General features: G+C 42.2%; 1 protein-coding gene and 1 long non-coding RNA gene across 7 annotated transcripts in view; one reads left to right on the top strand and one right to left on the bottom strand.

Moving 5' to 3' along the window:
- OSBPL9 (oxysterol binding protein like 9) overlaps positions 1-7,629 on the bottom strand; it is a 57,979-nt gene extending 50,350 nt beyond the window's left edge. For all 3 annotated transcript variants that reach the window (XR_008534745.2, XM_054638617.2, XM_054638618.2), the window contains exon 1: positions 7,498-7,629. Coding sequence is in view for 2 of the 3 variants with exons in the window: in XM_054638617.2 (XP_054494592.1) it covers positions 7,498-7,608 (111 nt within the window). In the remaining variant the exon portion in view is untranslated. The remainder of the gene's footprint in view (positions 1-7,497) is intronic.
- Positions 7,510-19,016, top strand: LOC129123967 (uncharacterized). Of its 4 annotated transcripts, none has more exons than XR_013183316.1 (5): positions 7,510-7,649; positions 11,020-11,131; positions 11,221-11,340; positions 15,115-15,235; positions 16,531-19,016. It is a non-coding gene; the product is annotated as an uncharacterized LOC129123967 (long non-coding RNA). The 4 variants fall into 4 exon arrangements; XR_013183315.1 differs by having other exon boundaries at positions 16,518-19,016; XR_008534746.2 differs by having other exon boundaries at positions 11,221-11,328; positions 15,115-19,016.
- The last annotated feature ends 433 nt before the right edge of the window (positions 19,017-19,449 follow it).

The following is a 19,449-nucleotide window of genomic DNA, read 5'->3' as shown; positions in this document are numbered from 1 at the left end:
ACTAATTATTCTTTACCTGAAACATGTTTTGGATACAGCTAGGAGGAAAGAATGAAGCAGTCCTAGCAAGTCCTATTCACTAAAGATAATGTACAGGTACAGCACTTGGGGCTTCAAATAATGTTTCAGCTGACCTCTCATTCAATTCAGGCTCCAATTTATCAGAGCTGTCTTCTGAGTGTTAGAAGCCATCAGTATTAATCTACTTGTTTTTACATCAGCACATGTTAGCTGATCAAAATGAAATGGAAGTGAAGACCAGCAGTGCCTCTATAATGTATTCTACAGATATATAATTTCTTTTTAGACAACAAGTACATAGGAAAGACTTTTTGGAACATTGTTTTGTTTTGGTCTCTTTTTTTTAACCTCAAACCCAAGAGAGGATCTAGTTACAAAGTTTCTCCAACAATTTCCTATGAGAAATTGTGTATATTTGAAACATAGCTCACTAGAGTACACTTTTATTTTTTATATTCACTGCCTTGAGAGTTCTCCTAAAATGGGAGGACACTTCTGAGAGCTTATCACTCCCTCTGGTGGTTTCTGGAAGAAATATTGGCATAATCTAAGCAGGAAAGAAAATATCTGGACTGAGGCTGCAACAGTGCAGAAGCTGCAGGGACCTGACCAGTTCTGACCCGGATCCCATGAGCCAGGCAAAGCCCTCCCAGCTCCCTGCACTGAACCAGAGCAGACAAAAAGCAAAGGCAGCAGAAGAGACTGGGTTTGGAAGGGTTTATACCTCTTAGTGACATGCAGGGAATTTGGGGGCTTGTCCCAGTGCAAGGGAGAGCAGAACCCTAAGAACCCCCATTTCCACTGATCACCAATTCAGCTGCAAAAGATACAGTAAAAGCCTCCCTTTTTCTTGTCCACCACATTTTAATGGGATGGAAATTAAGTTTAAACTTTATCATGTTTTTAGTCTGCAAGAAGAATCACAAGATAAATAACAGGTCAGAGTGTGGGCCTGTATACCCATAATTTCACCATCTTCTGACAGAGCTTTACTTGGTTAATACCAATTATAAGAAAGCACTAAATGGAATTCATCCTACCTAAGTGCAATAAAACACCATCATTCCAGTAGCTGAATTCCCTGAGCTCCAGAGCAGGCAGCTGCCATCACACACACACTGGATTCTCTCACTGGCAGACAGCAAACCTCACACTACTGCTGCAGGACAGCACTTTAGAACACAATTCAGCTGACATTTTAGATTTTTCCCCCTCCACAACTAAAATTTTATAAAAATGCAATTCAAATACTTTCAGCTTTCCCTTATTATTCTTCGATAGAAATTAGGTTATCCAATATATCCTATTAAATATAAAGCCATCCCATAACTGTTTTGAGGAATGGTTCCATTTCACTGAACAAAAAACTCATATAGCAGAAAGACATCTCTAAAGGGCTAATAAAAAAAACCCCACATTTTACTTTCCTTTTCTATTTAAAATTTTAATATGCAGCTATCTTTTTCAGTGCTCAGTTTTATAACCAGACAAAATTGCATTTTCCATAAGCTTTCAATACACACTGTACTGATTGTGATGATAAAGGACTTGAACAGGTTATAAGCAGACAGCAATATGAGATAAATTTCAGCTGAAACTCAAATAAAAATTTGTAAAAAAATGAATAAAGCTATAGAGTATTACTGCAGGGAGAATTTAGGTATCTCCCAAAAAGATGTGGCCTTTATTGGTTCCTCTTTAACATCCACATAGCAAAGTTGATCACATACAGAACTGATCTAACATCAGGCATTTCAGGTAACCTAGAACTTCTTAAGAGAAATAAAAATAGTGTTTGGGCCTATTTAAAGAAAACAAAACAAAATTAGAATCCTAACCCAGGCCCCAGAGACCTCCAGCCCTCCTTCATCTTTAGAAGTGCTACTATTTCATTTGGGTTGTAGCTGTGGCGTGCAAAGTTTAAGGTTTCAAATAAAACCCAGCTGCTCTTCGCCTCCAAAAGTTCTCAGGCACGAGTTCTGCTTGCACAGAAGGGCAGAACTTGAAGAGGTGCATTTCTGACTCACTCAGTGCTGTCATGGAAATCCCTAACATAAGTACACAGATGAGCAAAACCACTTGGGACATTTATTTCCTGTTAAGGATGAAGAACCTGGAACAAGCTGTATCTATAAACAGTAATCTTTGCAATTTATCTACAAGAGAAGCTTAAATTTGGATCACTTTCCATAACAGTCATTTTTTCTCATCAAATCCTGAGGCAACGCTCATTTTTTAAGCAGAAACAGACCTCCACAATTTGAAGACTTTTACAGGCTGTTCCCAGCCCCACCACTCCTCCAGCCCCTTTCCAAGGCACAGCCCAGTCTCAGAGGAGAAGCTCCCTGAGCTCAGGGACAGCATCTCACAGCCCTGCTGTTGGTGCAGCTAAAGCTGGGACTTCTGTGGGTGCAGTCATAAGGCAGGAGATAAAACACTGCAGCAAGAGCTGAGGTGCCACTGAGGCTCATCTAACCCCAACAGATACCAGGATTATGTGAAATAGGGAAGGCAACATTTTATAGATCCTGGCATGGAAAAGCATTACACTGCTTTAGAGAATCCTATGAGAAATTAATACGTATGAGGCCTTAACTGCATCAAGGTGTAAAAGGTACAGCCCAGTCCTGGAACCTTCCATTCAGCCTCTTCCTCAAAAATGCACAGCTACAGACTAAACTGCCTGCAGCTGAAACTTAACTACTAAAGAGGAGTCAACTACTTCAATTATAATCCTTTAACAGTTCATTCAGTGCACGGAAACCTGTGATACAAAGTTTAAACATGTACAAAATTCAAGTTAGTGTTGTATGACAACCAACAATATTTTAGAACCCGTGACCATAAATTCAGAATTATTTTATTATGACAAGTTCACTTACAGCTTTGTCTGGTTTTAATAGACTCACTGAGTTGTATTCAGGGCATGTGACAAGATCAAGTTATTATAAGAAAAAAGTGTCATTTCATCTGAGAATGGAAAACAGAGACCTCGGAGGGAACGTTTGTGCAAAAGCAGATGTGGTTTTTTCCTGTTTCCTTGGGATTTTTGCACGCAGCTGCTGATTGAGAAACTGCATTTGAAAGAAGTATTTAACTGAAAGTCTCTGCCATGGGGCCACTGAGCCCTGACTGCAGCTTCAGAGGCATCGTTTGAAATCAAGGCAACAAGGTTTGCTTTCAGTTCACCACCAAAGATTCATAAAACTGCTCCAAAATTTGAGTCTCCCTCCCCAATAGCTGGGTTGTACAACCCACAAGCAGCTCTTCAATACAACCAGTTTGAAAGTTGCTCACCAGTTGTAGTCTTGAAAAACATGAGGGGAGAGATAATTTCATACTGCCACAATTACTTTTCCCAACAACTGATTTCACACAGCTCTTGCTCCTGAAAGCAGTCGACTGGCAAATGTTTTAAAAGGAGTTTGATGGAATGATGAACAAAAGAACAGCACTTCAATCCATTCTTCAGGTATTCACTGGTGCAAAAACCCCTAAGATGATGGGAGGTTCCCCAGTTTGCTTTCAGGAACACACAATATGGAGCTGTCATACACAACAATTTTTTCTGGCAGCCCTCATTCACTGTGCAAGGCAGTTCTTTAAGCCTGCAACATTTTGAATAGTTCTCCTTTCAATATCACCAAATGTCATATATCCATGAAGTTTTAAAATACTTTATGGAACTGACCTTCCTCTGGCACTGTTTGCACAGTTCTGCTTTCAATTTATGATACAATTTAAATATTTATTTAAAGAATACACTTAAAGCTAGAATTTAAATCAGATTTTCAAACTTGAGTGCTTCACTGGATTATTTCTACAGAATTCCCAAGGGTTATCAAGGCTATAGCTGATGTGTATTTAAGACAGCACTTCTGCCAGAAAACACAAACAAAAAGCAAATTGCACTCAACTCCCCCTTCCTCCTTGACCATTTCTTTGTCTTCATGTTCTCTTCCCAGAATAATGTCAACACACATGTTTCTACACTGACATGCACAAAACAAACAACAGAACAAATTCAGCTGAAAAAATAAACCAGCACAAAGCTATTTTTCATCTGGAATCCAGCTCATGGAACAACTTTACAGCTCCTGCACCAGCAGAAAGCAGGAATGAGCCAGTTCAAGATTTGTTTGCTAAATATTTCAGTGAAGCCAGTGAACCCCCCCAATGCTTCAGTAACTTACATATATAAGCTATTCCCTTAAGAGAAAGCACTGAAGCATGAGTAGGGTCACAAATCCAAGAATACTGAGGGGAAAAAAGAAATAATTTTTCAAGCCATTGGTCAAACTGAACCAAGATGGCAAAAATGGCACGCTGTCATTTAATTCATATTTTGCTTTAAAAAAAAAAGGAAAAAAAAAGGGGGCCATTTACTGATATCAGACAATCATTTATTTAAGCAAAACCATGTGAAAAGAGTACTTGGATGACAAGTCCAAATCATACTCTGTAAATTACAGAATTTGTAAATAACTTAACACAAAAGTAACTATAAGCAAATTTGAGGATGAACATTTCAATTCTGAATGAGGAAAAAAGCTCCTGGATAACAGAAGTGGGGAAAAAAGCCAACAATTTGGCAATTTAGGTAAAAGGCTTTTTTGTCAATGCACATGAGAAGATTCACATTGACACATGCAAGTAGCACTACTATTGTTCACTGCAATACAAGTACAGAGCATGGAACACACAAATGAAAACAGAAATAAGTGTGACCATTACATTTTTTTCTTTTTTTCCTGACTCTGACTTGATGCAAAATCTTTTGACTTGCTCCTTTAAAGTTCTAATCATTCCAGAAATGGAATTTCATTGAAATCATTTGCTCCTGGTGGATGTATCCAAAACATACTTAGGTTAACAGCTATTCATTCCACCAAAAGACAAAGCATAACCTTTTATTTTCCCCCCAGAGTGCAGTGCTATGGTACACTAATTCTGTTTGAATGTTTATTTCACATTAAGGGTGCATTTCTGCAGTCTATTTTAGGTAACTACCAGGGAGGGTTGAGTCCAGGAGTGCCAGGACACGCCTATGAAGAAGTTTGTGGCTCAGGCTCTAATGGAAACTTCAGCTGCATCAGGAGTTATTTGCCTGCACTTTTCCACAGCTGCCCAGCCAAAGGTTAACAGTCCGTGGGATCTGCTGCTGGAGAAAGTTTCTCCTGTCTGCAGAACTTACTGAGGCTGAGGAGCCTGGAGAGACAGAGGGCAGGCTCAGGCTGATTAGGTACCTGTAACCCCTCGTACCAACAGAACTGCTTCCAGGCTGTGTGTCCAGGCAGCCGGGCTGGAACCACCCCATCCTATCCTACCCCAGCCCTGCAGTACATTCCTGGGAAGGGCCAGATCCAGGCTCAGACAGCAGCCACACTGACCCAGCCAGGCAACCCCACTGCTCCAGACTGAAGCTGGTGCAGAAGGAGCCCTGTGCACCTGAGCACAGGTTCCTTCCCAACACGAGGCTGCCTGTGCAGAGTGCAACAAGCCATTGTCCCATTTAAATAAAATCACAAACCTGCAATGTTTCAAATTAATGCTCTTTATGAGCCTCACCAACTACCAGTCAGGAGTTAGTACTCCAATACTAAAGCTGAAGCAAACAGTGCCCTATCACCCTATCACAGGTGAAGGACTGGCTCTTGAGAGGTGTGTGAGCAGCTGGGACAAGCTCTGAGTTATCCTTCAAACGCTGCTCCTGCTGACCCTGCTGCCCTGGGAGCAGCCCTGCCGGCACACAGGGAGAGGAGGGCACGCCCAAGGACCAGATCTTGTGGCAGGCAGGCTTCAGCAGGACTGAAATTTGGCAATTTGGGTAAAAGGCTTTTGTAAAACACCTTGCAAATGCATATACATTACATTACGCCTTACAGCCTTAGGTATGAGAATGAAAGGGCTCATGGATGGGAAAAGCATTCTGAAAGAAATGCTCACTCCTGCCACTTCTCAGTGGTAAAGGCACATAAAGCAGAGAACATGATTTTATTCCTTAAACCCAACTTGAACTTTTTAGGATAGCTAGTTAAAAAAAGGGTTTTTAAATTTTTGAACTAAAAGTTGTTATACTGACAGAGAACATAATAAATTATACAAAATGAAAGTGTAACATACGTGTAGAGGTACCCAGTCACAGGAAAAAATTAAATACTATAATTCTACTAAACAGCTGAAGACCATAGGATGAAAGTCAATGCAATATCCAGAATTATAATTATACACAGTAGTCATCAGCAAATGTTTCTATTTCTGTAGCTGAGCATTAAATGACTTTGCACCTTGGACTGCTAGTTAGACCACACTGACTAATTCATCTCTGTCAAGCAGCTGACATTTGAAGAGCCACTAAATAGCAACTATAAAAGCACTTCCATTTCTCCATCCACATCCCAGGTGTGAGATTTTGAACCCACATGAACAAAATCGAGAGCATGTGACAGTTCTGTGACAAGAGCCTTACCCCTACTTCTACCAGTATAATGGAAATCCAGATTTAGGGAAAAAAGTTTTATATGCAATGCTTCTGTACAAACAAAGCTTCATAGACAATGTGGTTATGCCAAGTTATTTGCTGTACATCTATTACAACTTACTGCAGGCTTATTTTGTATGTGTTTTATTCAGCCGGATATACTTTGAAAAAGAAAACTTTGGGGCATGGATGCAGTTCACTCAGTGAGCCTTCAGATTTCAGTGGGCATCCTTGAAAAAAATTAATTCCTACCATTAAAATACTTGTAACTTATGTAAAAATATGAATAAGGAAGGTGAACAAGCCAGTAAGGCAGGATCTGTCAGGGGTTATAAAGAAGAAAAAAAAAAAAGTTAAGAAAAGCATCACTGTTTCTTAACACACCGCAGTAAAAAGTTCGTGCTGGGAAGTGGGAAGTCCTGAATGGAAACGGGAAAGTCGATCCGGCTCCGGGAAGCACCTGCCGGAGGGCAGCGAGCCCGCCAAGCGCGGCCGTAACGCACCGAGAGCCGCGGGAACGAAGCGCGGGGCGCGCACGGCCCCGAGAAGGCGGCACCGCCCGCGCCCGCCGGCCGGGCTGAGCCCCCAGACCGGGGCCAGCGCGAGTTCCCGCTGGACAGGGCGGGGAGCAGCGGGACTCAGCCAGCACCGAGCAAGGCTCCGGGACAGGGGAACACAGGCCGCCCGAGGAGGGTGCGCGGCCCCGGAGCTGCCGGGAGAGCCCGGGCGGGTCCCGCGGCCGCTCCCGCCGGCGGCGCCGCCCGCCGCCAACAACAACAGCGCCTCTCGCCCCCGCCACTCCATCTCCCCGCAGCGCCGCCCCATTGGCTGATCCCGCCGCCTCCTCGTCCCCCATTGGTCGCTCCCGCCGCCTCCTCTTTCCCCATTGGCCGCCCGGGCGCCCGCACGCCCTGAGTCCCCTCCCCGCCCCCACCCTGCGCCTGAGCCGGTCCCCGGCGCCTCCTCGCCCGCCCGGCCCGCCCGCCGCCCCTCACCGTGTAGTAGGAGAGCAGCCCCGCGTTGTAGTCCAGCACGAACCAGCGGTACTGCCAGCCCTTCATCACATTGGTCCATTTGCTCAGCGGGCCCTCCATGATAGACGCCATCTTAGCACCGGACCGGCACCGCCGCGCACACCGCGCGTTCGGTGAGGGGAGCGGGGGAGAGACTCGGCGGCCGCCGGGCGGGGAGGGGCGGGGCACGCAGCGACGGGGAGGGGCCACGGGGCCACTCTGCCCCGGGGGGCGGCGTTTGCGCGCGCAGCGGGGAGGGGCCGTGAGGGGAGCGGAGCCCGGCGGGGGCGGCCCCGGGGTCCGGAGAGAGGGAGCTCGGGGTACGGACACTGAGGGCGCTGCCTGAGGGATTCCGTGCCCGCGGCTTCTCCTCACGGCCCCGGGGGAGGCAGAGGGCGAGGCAGGGCTGTGAGGCGGTGCCGTGAGGGCACGGCGCGCTGGCCCTGCGGAGTGTGAGGGCAGGAGGGAGTCATCCTGTCCCCTAAAGCACTTAGGGATCTTTTAGTTCCTCTCTAGAACACTTAGCACCGCTTGGAAGCTTTGAGCATCTCTCGCTGGTGTACTTGTCCCTCTGCCTCTCGGCTTTTTAAAGTGCCTTAAATCTAAACCAAAGTGGGCTTAACAATGGAGTCCGAGGGGGTTTCTCTTCAAAGCGCTCCACGTCCACAGTGTCTAAAACCCGTTCATGACTCGAGATGACCTTTAAAAGCTAAGATTTCAATGTGGCACAGCTTTCCTGTGGACTGATCCAAGAATGTGGAATGAATTCCCCAGGAGCTACGAACAATTGCAAATCTGTTGTTCAGCACAAGGCATGGTTTTGGCACTGATCTCCTCTGACATAAGTACAGAACTTGAGCTGTGCTTTAACATGAAAACTTCAAAGGACCCATAGGGATACTCATGTTCCTTCCTAGGGAACAACAATAAAGCAGCAGAAGTAGTGTTTTTACCATGAGGTTTGTGTTTATCATGCAGTCTACCGTGTTCATTAGTAACTTTTTTTCCTTTCCCCCTTATAGCCCTTTTTTATTCTTTGTCTATTTAAATGCCTTTACAGTGGGCTAAAGCAGGTTTAGTGTCTCACAACACTACAACTTTATACTAAGTTAAACAAAATTTAATAGAAAATTACCCCTTTAGTGAAAAAGAATCACTGTGTTTGGTTTTAGGAAATAAGAAATATTCCAGATTTCTAATTGTCTCCCCATATCACATGTCACATCATACACTAGTTTGTCACCAATGGGAATTTGGAGCATTGATACTTCTCGGAGTCACCTGGTGGTGTATTTATGCGTGGAGTCACCAGTTTAGGGCACCTAATGCACAATCTGATTTTGAAATCCAGCTTGTTAATTTAGATAACTTTTTTTTTTTTTTTTCCAAGCTGCATATGACCTTAGTAGTCTGTTCTTTATTTTCACTGACTAAACAAAGCGGGGCTGCCTAGAGATTATACCCAGGCAAGCAAAACAAAAAACATCAGATGGTGCCAGAACATTACTAGTGCTGCCAGTTAAAGCTGTAGCTGGACTGGAGCTTTATTATCTCAGATCACTCCTTTGGCTCTATTATGCAACAGAAGTTGAAACAATGCAAAGAACTCGTGGAACAAAACCCCTCTTGGCTTAACCCTGAAAAAGCTGTGTGTGGGCAGAGCATCCACAGTAGGAAATTCTCCACAGAAGAGCTTTTTATTTACCTTGGTTTGCCAGAGGCTGAATTTCCTGAACTTCAGTTTACACTGCATATCTTAGTAGTTCTTTGTTCTCTTTGACTCTTTTTGGTGGGGAAATGTGACAAAGGCTTGCATGCAGCAGAAAAAAACAGGTATTTTAGGTATCTCGTTTTAGCTAAAAGTTTAGAGTAGGAAAAAATGTGTTAACAGGAATAAAAGGGGGAATTCAGCTCAAGGTTTCTTTTAGAAATGTAGTGTGGATAGTCTCTTAAAGTAATTTGGCAGAGATCAGAGAATCATTGTTTTTCAGAAAGCCCCACACCAACTGAAATAAATACATTTGAAATGGCAGTCTTTTCAAATGGATTTATTTCAGTTTGTGAATGTGCAAATGGAAGTGCATCAACCTGTATGATATACCCTGCTGACAGAGCATCCAGGGTATTTCATACAGGTTTATGCACTCTCAGGCCAGGATGTTCTGTGTCTGTCAGATAACTCCCCTATATTGAGCATGGATCATGAGGGCACTACAAAGGGTTTAGGATGAACTACTTAGGTCCTTCTGATAAAGATTCTTGGGGCCTATTCGAATTCTTTTGAAAGATCAATGCAAACATTTTAGTTCATTTAAATAAATCAATAAACTGAAATCAGCAATGTGCCATAATCTTCTTTTTTTATATACTTTTTACTTTAAATCATTAGCATCGATTATTTAGAATTAAAAATGGCTTAAAATAGAAATTAGGGAGTAATTTCTTAATAGAAGGATTTGGTTTACTTTCACATGTTCTGTGTGAATTCCATCTGGATCAGTTACAAAGAGCTGTTATTTTCTGTGGTTATAGGCAGTTTTATTGTGATGTTCTCCATATTTTACACAACTCAGACTGGAGTGTCACCCTCTGTACCATTTAGTGCCTACTGTCACCTGAGAGAACAATGTACTAGAGGTGCAATAGACCTGGGCTGAAGGCAGCAGCTGTTACCTTGTGCTGCCTTTGTTTCATGCACTGCTCCATCAGCTGAAAATCTTGTCCAGCACCTTTCTCTTGCCTCCCAGAGGTCTCAGTTCTGTTATCCTGCCACAGTGGCCCAGCCACACACACATCTCCTGACCATGAAGTGGCCTCCAGGGTACTCACACTGTCCCAGCAGGAATGTAGGGGGAAACCTCAGATATGCCCAGTCCTTCCTGTGTTTTCCAGGACATCCCAATTTGCACCCTACTTTTAAAAATTTCCTCTGTGTTATTTTTCTTTGTCCAAGCATGGCCAGTAAATTGTATTTTTGCCCATTACAGTTTAAATCTTCGTGGTTTCTAGCCAAAAGGGAGACACTGCTGGTCAGAGTGAATACCAGTGAAGGACCAGGGTAGACAATGGAAGCAAGAGAACACTGGAAGTCTGATTCTTTATGAAGAAAATGCTTTTCTGTTGTCATTTTGCTGAAGTTATGGCTGAACTCAGAAGAACCTCAGTGATGAAGTTGTGGCTTGTGGGTTTCCTTCAGGGTGTCTGGAGTGTGACTGGCACCAGTGAAAGTGGCTTTTGCTTCTCCCAACAGCTGCAATTGCTTGGGGTTCTGAGGAACATAAGGAAGGCATTTGAGAAGAGAACAAATAACATTCTGTTTCAGTTTCTTTTCCAACTTCAGAAATGTGCTGGTACTTTAATTTTGTATTGCTTGTCCTGTAAGTTCCCTGTGTCAATTACTGATAATGTAATAATCCTAATTAACAATTTATGTTTTAGCCTGATAGTGGATGATTCTTTTTTCGCTTGTTGATAGCAAATAATGTCTTTTATTTGTACCTTCAGGGAAACGTTCCATTTTATTTTTTATGGGTAACAAATGCAGTAATAAACTACAATCAAGTAGAAGATGGAGCATTCTGAGTCATCCTCAGTCTCCAGCTTCTGTCCTTTACAGGTATTTTCTAGTCTCTCTATGTACATCCCAACTACACTAAGAATAGGAGCACTGTCAGAGCATAAACATTTTTTATTTTATTTCTTCAGAATTATGTTTGGTTTAGGGGATTACAGAGAGAAAGATAGATGGGAGAGAATCACCTTCATCCTACAAGCAGTCATTCTTCAAAGAGGACAATTAAATCAAGCATGACAGTAAGTGCCACTGTAAGTAGATTTTCTGAATAGATTTATTATACTGTCACTGGTTTTAATAGAAATGTTTATGAAAAAAATCAACAAGACAGTGGAAGGAGGACAGTAGCTAGTTTCTGAGGCAAACAAATAATTCTCTTGGGCCTTTCTTGCCAATTCCTCTATGATTCTATGAAATAAAAGCCATTAGCAATACATTTTCCCAATCTAGTTTTTTCTCTGATTTTAATGAATTGTCATAAATTCATTAAATTGGTCAGGGATGAGGAACTTCATTGAGGGTTATGCAGACCTTTCTGAGTCTTCTAAATGACTCCATATTAGCATATTCTGGAAAAAATCAAATTATAGCAGGTTGAATGGGAATCAAGTCATCACGTCTCAGAGTCCCTGTTCTGGTTTTGCATATTGCTTATGGCTGTGTTTGGTGGAAGTTCACAAGAGAAGGGGCTTTTTCTCTTTGGACATTAGATCTGCCTTCCTGCAGTTCAGGATCTCATCCTTCCACGGCGTGTTTGGAGCTGCACTGGAGAGCGCTGGAATATTGGAGCCAGTTCTCCATAACCCGTGGAATACGTTCAGCCAAACTGCAACACCATTTAAGACAAGGCTGAAGAGTCTCTCTTGCATTTAAGCTAGAGATGGTGCAGAAAGTCAGATTTGTCCTGTGTGCAGTTATTTACTCCTCCCTGTAGCGCTGTCTGTCAGAGGGATGATGCAGCAAGGACAAGGACGCGGCTGACTCACCCCGCTGGCACGGGCCCTTGGCAGGACCAGGAGCAGTTTGTCAGATGTTGTTGCTGTGTGTTAAAAACAGGGAGTGGAGGTGCTTCATTAAGCAACTCCAGTGACTCACCTAATGGCCAAATCCTGTTACAAGGTCTGCAGATAAACACGTTTTAAGGACATTATAAATTGGAGTAGCTTTGAAACAGTAACACAACCTAAATTTTTGGTGTGGTTTCTTAAGAGTAAGTTCAGGTTTTGCATGACAGTTTGACAAAACGTTATCTGGGAGTTGCAGGAGTGTAGATTGACACTTCAGGACTCAACATCTCTTCAAGAAGTACATTTCTGGGCATGTTGAGGGGCTTGGCTGTTAAGAAATGTGATTATCTTCTGCACTCACTTTACTCAGAGGACAAAGAATTCCTCCCACATATCCTGATCACACTTGAGATCTTCAGTGTTCTAAGAGAAATTAATTGCAGTAAAAATTAAATGGGGAAAGTACCTTCTAACACATTCTGTAACTTAAACATAGTATAAATCTAATACAAAATAATTTTTAAAATTACCTAGCCTTTATACTGAAGAAATAGTTATACAGGCTATATTCCATCTCTACGTTGGCTGAGCTCTGGTAATCTGAAAATCAATCTAGCAAGTAGAAAAATGCTGGAATGAATTTTGGTGACCAATTCATTGTCACCTTTGTATTACTTTATTATAAAACTTAAAATACCATAATTTACTCTTGAGATCAACAGGCCATGGACACCTCTAAAATTCAGAGTTGATAGGGTGCTGGGCCATATTGTCTAGTCTGTACTTTCACCAAGAAAGAATGGACCAGAGTATCCTTGAGGATGATATTGTAATTCCAATGTGGTATTGTGTGAGTCTGTGATTCTTTGCTGAGTACAGGAGTTTAGAATTCACAGCGTGCTGAATCCCATTTCATACTCCTAATGCATTGCTGAGATGGGTAATGTCTCATCATTTGATTTAAACATCTTATCATCCTCTGAGCAGAATGTATTTAAAATTTAATGCAGAAGTCCTTGCTGTTTTCTCAACCGCAAATAAGTGATTCCTACTTTAGCCTCCACAGGGGCTTTGAAAAGAGACAGAGGAATGCTGCTCAGCTGGAATGTTTCCTTCATTGCAGCTGTGGTATGCAGCCACTGCTACAAAAAGGCAAAGAAGTATAATCCCTTTTCCCAAAGCTTTCTCACCATCACCTTTTTTCATGGTGTTTGCCCTATTAATATATTCAGGGAAGGTTACTTGTTCTTTGTAGTTGGTTTAGCAAGAATGCAATACATCTATCATCATCTTCTCACACAATTTAGACTTAGAGTTTGATGTGTAGCAAATTTAGCAAGGGAAAAGCTAAGAATAAATTAGTATTTTAGAGTATTGTCACTATTCATAAGGATTATATGCTGTGTTTATTTTCAATTCAGGAGTGTTTTTCTTTATACACCGTATTTATTTATTATTAATAGATACAGCAATATCAAAGGCAGTATTTAAAACTGGTGTTTATACATACAGATAGGTTCCAAAATATATGCATATTTTTAGGCTGTTATGAGCAGTATCCACACTCAGTGGTACAAAGTCATGGTAGAATCTGGAGGGAAAATATCAATTTCCCTATCTTTTTTCCCCCTGTTTGTTTTTATGTGTGTTTGTTTGTTTGGTGGGGTTTGGTTTGGTTTGATTTTTTGGGTTTTTGTTTTGGTTTGGTTTTTTGTCCAGGTTAATAACAGACATCTGACTCTGGTAATTTTTCAGGTATTAAATAAGTGATGAAAGGAAGGCTAAAAGTAAAATCAAGGAGACCTAGAGCTGAGCAGTCCATCATAATACACAAGTACAATGTGTGCCTTTATTGCTCATTTAATTTCCATAACTAGAGGTATTAAAGGGGTCTCTGTTAAAACTAAGTTTCCATTGTGGCAATGTAGAATGAGTTTCTGTCTCCTCTACATTTTATTCTGGAATAAGGTAAAATGATTTTTCATGAGGTCTAGCATCACTCCCAGGGATTTGTGTGTAGGAGGAGTCCATGAACAGTATAAGCCCTCATTTATTACTGCCCTGATTTTGGGATGCCAAAAAGATTTTTCTTTAGGGTTACTGTTTCTTGTGTAAGGATGAGAGACAAAACTAGCAAAGTTTATCCTACCAAAAACTGGAGAAGATTTTTTTCTTCTTATCTGAGAATGAGAAAGTCCTTTTTCATGCCTACCTAAAGGACTTGCTTTCTCCTTGTTCTGATGAAAGCAAAAATGCAGAATTTTTTTTTTCATCCTACTCAATTCTCTCTCTCTCTTCTATGAGAGAAGAAAAAATAAAGGGAAAACTAATTTAGTAGAAGAAAAAAAAAAGTAGTTGGCAGAATACACTCAGATTACTCCCCAAAAATCATGATGTGCACTTGGACCAGAATTTAGAAAGCAGATGGGTGCAAGCAGATGGGTGCTTTGCCACTGTGTCAGCTCTCAGGAGCTGTCAGGAGAATATTCCACTTATGTGTGAGCTCTCAGACTTGTGCAGAATGCAGCTGCATCAGATCTCCAGATGAAGTGAGGCTTCAGTTCAGAGCAGCACCTCCTGCAGCTCCATCAGCTTGGAAGAAAACCCAGGTTCAAGGATCAGGGAAGGCCCTGGCACACCCTGGTGAGGTTTCAGTCTTGGGGGGCTGAAGACAAAAGCCTTGGATATATTACTGGATACATTAAGCTGCTGTCCAAAGTAAAAAAGCCACTCACAAGAATCAACTCCAGCTCAGGTGACTTCTGAACTGTAAATCATTGGAAGTTTGTGAAGTCCACCTGGGCAGTGTCACTACATTTTCCACTCCTACCATTTTCCATAGATATTGGCTATTGCTGTACTGTATATAGTAAACAGAAGAAAAAGAAGAAAAACTATATGGCCGGTGCAGCAGTAGAAAATTTCAGGCTCCCAGGGAGTAAATGGTTTGGTTTTTTTAAATTATTTTAATTTGTAATTTCTGGTTTTGTTCTGATTTTGTTTTGTATTTTTTTTTAGGAGGAGTGCAGCTTCCAGAGACTCCAGGTTGTGTCAATTACAACACTTTTTTCAGCAGATTCATCGTGTCATGAGAGGGATCTGCCCAGTGTCCAAGATGATGTTTGGATTGAGGCTTCAGGTGAGTTGAGCATTGTGACTAGGAGAGGGAGGGTGAGCAGGTATCCAGTTAGGAGTTGTTGTTGGGGGGTGGTTTTGAAGGCAGCAGGGTGAGAAAGGAGGGGGCTTATTTGAGCCCCCCCCCGGGCTTTTCAGAAGCGTAGCAGAGGCATTCCCATGTCTTACAGCACACGAGGCCATCCACTGCACTCACAGGAATGCCATTTCACTTTGTGAAGTGGTGACATCCCGGTGCTAGAAGAGAGCAGGAGTGTGAGTGCGGGTTTTTTGCATGAAAGGCAGGGAAGTGTTTTAACACATGGTTGTTAGGAGGTTATTCAGTGCTGAACTGGGGTCCAGAAAGGGTTTAGCAGGATGGACCCTCCTTGAAGAGAGAAGAGGAGAAGTTGACTAGAGAAAGGAAAAGAATGTCAGGAGCAGCTGGGGACGCCAGGTTTGGGGTTGTCAAGGCTGGGAGGTGTCTGCCCGCTCCCTGCGAGCGGCGGGGTCTCGGGGGCTGCGGCAGGCACCGATCCATGGAGGTGGCCCGGTGGTGGCAGTGCTGGCAGCAGGGGACACACGGGTTTGCCGGCCAGGAGCGGGGCTGGCTCCGTGGCGGAACGGCCGGGGGGCTCCGACACTGCCGGGGGCCCGAGCCCAGGATGGCAGCGTTGTGGTAAGTGGGCCGAGAGAGAGAAGGAAAGAGAAAGAGAGAGAAGAGAGAGAGAGAGGGCAAAAGGGACTCAAGGCTGCCCCCAGGGTCCCCATGCCCCTGGCTGCTCTCCCCTGCTCCGGCCTGCAGCGAAGTGGCAGCACGGCATTGACAGCAAGGCCGTGAAAAGAGCGGGAGGGGGCTAGCACTAAAAGATAAAATCAAAGCAAAAATCAAAGCAGAGATTGCTGACTCTCCAAACCTCATAAAGGGGTTTGTTTCTCTTAAGTAAGAAGGTTTTTGGTTTTTTCTTTTGTGTGCTTTGTTTGCTGTTAAAAATAAGTTGTTGGTTTTTTTTTTTTTTCTCCTGAAGAATGGGTTTGTAAGGCTAAAACAATTAAATGCTGCCCAAAAAGTAAAAAGCAATAGATGTGATACATCTAGTGTTAAAATTGGTCTAGCTTTTCTTATTTAACTAACTGTAACTCACAAAAAGAAGAATTTGCCTCTGCAGCTATTAGCACAGCTGGATAGAAGAAGAAGAAGAGGCTGCTGTGGAAAAAGCTTTTAGCTAAACCCAGAAAGTTTGGAAGCAAAGTGAATGGTAAAAGCTAATGCAGTATTATCTTTCTTTTATTACTATGCTATTAAGAATTCCTTTCCAGGTACTACTGAAGCAACAATCAGAATCACAGAAAGAGGGTGAATTCATGCCAGCAGAATCAAAGGACTTGTGAAGAAACCTGAGGAATGGACTATCACATTTAAACTGGGTGATACCAAACTGACTTTCCAATGGGGACTGAGTGGTAACAGTTTGGAAAAAGCCAAATGATCCAAGAAATGTACAAAGAATAACACTGAAGTAAGAAGTAAGACAATGCTTATATCACTGGTTTCAAGCACTGCCTGAATAAAACATCTCCTTAGGGGAGGAATACTCCAGATAGAAGGATCAAGACTGTTGTTGTGTTCTGATCTTAGCCTGAGAATTGTAGAGGGGAGAAGGGGAATTACCATTTCCATCAGTAAACTTTATTTGATTCATTCCAGTACTGGACATGCTAGCTGGGTTATAAGTAAATGCTTGAATTGTGAGAATAATTAGTATTGTAGTTCACAAAATTTATGCTCTTATTGCAAAAAGTGTTAAAGTAATAACTTAGCTTTGTGGATGGGAATTATTAGTGCCTGTTGAATGAGAGATACCTGAAGAACGGTAAGAGACCACAGTTAAAGGGTGTCAAAACCAATTTGCCTGGAAACTAATTAAGAAAAAGTGACAAGGAAATAGAGGGCAAGACCAGATTGGCCTCTGTATTTTGCCACCAAGAAGATCAAATACACCTGCTGTGGGCTGCAACCTCACAGGCATGGGAGGTGGGAGTATAAACCATACTGGAGCTCTGTTATTCCTGTTTCTGGCACTCATTTGTTCTCTTTTTCCTTTTGGGATACCAGCAAGATCGTGTCACAAATGCTACAGAAAGCATCACATGGAAAGAAACCAAAGTTCCTCTTTTATTACACACACCTAGGTCAACAGCCACTGTTATAACCCATCCAAATTAAGAACCTGTAGGCAAAACAGAGTAAATTATTGGATTACAAGAAACTTAGGAAAAAGTGGTAATAGATTTGGAATTGAATGTCCAAAAGGAGAGAGATGGATTTGTTTTACATTTAATCTTGAAGATACGGTTCAAGATTTGGTAAAAAAACAAATAATAAACAAAAAGGTAAAATCAGCACAGCAATTTAACTCTGTATTGACCCCAAATTATCTATTGAGTCATATTAGAAGATTCCAAGCAGTTATGGAAATGATAGCAAATGGAGCCACCCAGGCATCAGAGTTAATATCAAGTCAGCTAAGCCAAACAAAACCTGTAGTGTATCAGAATAGGTTGGGTTTAAACTATTTATTGGCCAAAGAAGGGGGTGTTTGTAAAAAGTTTAATATATCAGACTGTTGAAAATTGATGACCACAGAAAAGTCGTTCTAGTAAAAGCAAAAAAAATCAAAGAAGAAAAAAATATATATGCATATAATAACCCAGGTACCAGCCCAAAAATTAGAAAACAATGTTAAAACCTAGCTGGTGGGGTAATGTGTTAGAAGAAATTAAGATCTTTCATTTTATGTGTTACAACTGTTTTTATATTTCTTCCTTGTGTAATCCCCTGGGTTTTTTTGCCAGCATAGTCCAGAAGATGCAAGTAGATAAGAAATATTGCTCAAGCCAAATGATTTACAAAGAATAAGAGTGGGGATTGTGAAAAATGCATGCATTTTATGATTGGCTTTTCACAAATATTAAAATTAATATTATATGTGTTGTGTTAGAAAGTAATGCTGTATTAATTCTCTTAAGTAGTGTGTTAAATATAGTTTTAGGTTACAAAAACTGTTAAAATGGAAACAATGCTATGTAAGATACTGTTTTTAAAGAAAGGACTTGCAGCAAGATAGCAGCCACAGGACACCTGAATCTTTCAGAGAAAAAGAATTTATTGCCCTCTTATCAGAAGAAAGGAACTTCTTCCCCTCTCGAAGGTGCTGTTAGGATTAGAAGGAAGAAGTGGATGATGACCAGACAGAATCCTGTATTTGAATGGAATTTATGCATCATGTATGAAGTGTATGACTATGCAACAGGCTGTTGCTTTTAAGGGTTAATCCTTTGTTAACAGGGGTCCTTTTTCAGGCTCGTGCTGCCCAGAAAAAGGTACCCGGACTGTTTGTAACTCTTTGTTTTTGTTGTCTCATATTGTCCTAATTCAAATTGTCCAAATTATTATTACTCTAATTGTATTACTATTTTTATAACCATTTTATTACTATTAAACTTTAAAAAAATTTAAAAACAAGTGATTGCCGTTTTTCACAGCAGTCTGTTAGTTGAAAATTATCAAAATATTTTTGTGAGTTTTCTAATTTTGGCATTAATGCTGGGGAATTTTTTTTTTGTTTATTGTCTCATTTAGGGTCGAGAAATATATCCCAAACACTGTGGGGACTCTGGAGCTATTTGGGAACAGTTCTTTTTCGAAATTCTTTTGTGTTGGATCAAAGGGTTGGCATTTGCAGGGGCAAAATTATTCTCTGTCTGTCCTGTATTTATTAAAGCAGCTGTCATATTCCAGCCTCCTCCTCCTCCTCGTCGCACGGTTTGTGTGCATGGATGTGGCTGTGCGGACGAATCGTGACACAAAGTAGTCCCAGTCGGTGCTAGGAGTGTGGAAGGCGAAAACGCGGAGGCACACCAGGTATCGGTTGTGCGGCAGCTACGCGCTGCGGAGGGATCTCTCGGTGCCCGGCAGAGGGAGAGACGCGGAAGGATACATGCAAGGCTGCAGTTTTCGGCTGCTGTGGTGCCGTGTACAGACCCGGTGGTGGTGGAAGTGGCGTGACAGGGCACAGGGATGCCGGCTGTGGCTGGACAGCGGCATGCAGCGGCTCGGAACCGTGACCGGGCTGTACAAAACTGCGGCCAAAGCAGTGGGGGGGGGTGGCGCCGGGCCATGGAATAGAACTGTGCATGCGTGCGGCTGATCCCGGAAGCAGCGCTGTGGTTGGATGA

This window comes from Agelaius phoeniceus, chromosome 8 (genome assembly GCF_051311805.1).
Source record: "Agelaius phoeniceus isolate bAgePho1 chromosome 8, bAgePho1.hap1, whole genome shotgun sequence".
Classification (NCBI taxonomy): domain Eukaryota; kingdom Metazoa; phylum Chordata; class Aves; order Passeriformes; family Icteridae; genus Agelaius; species Agelaius phoeniceus.
This window is presented reverse-complemented; position numbering and strand designations above follow the sequence as displayed.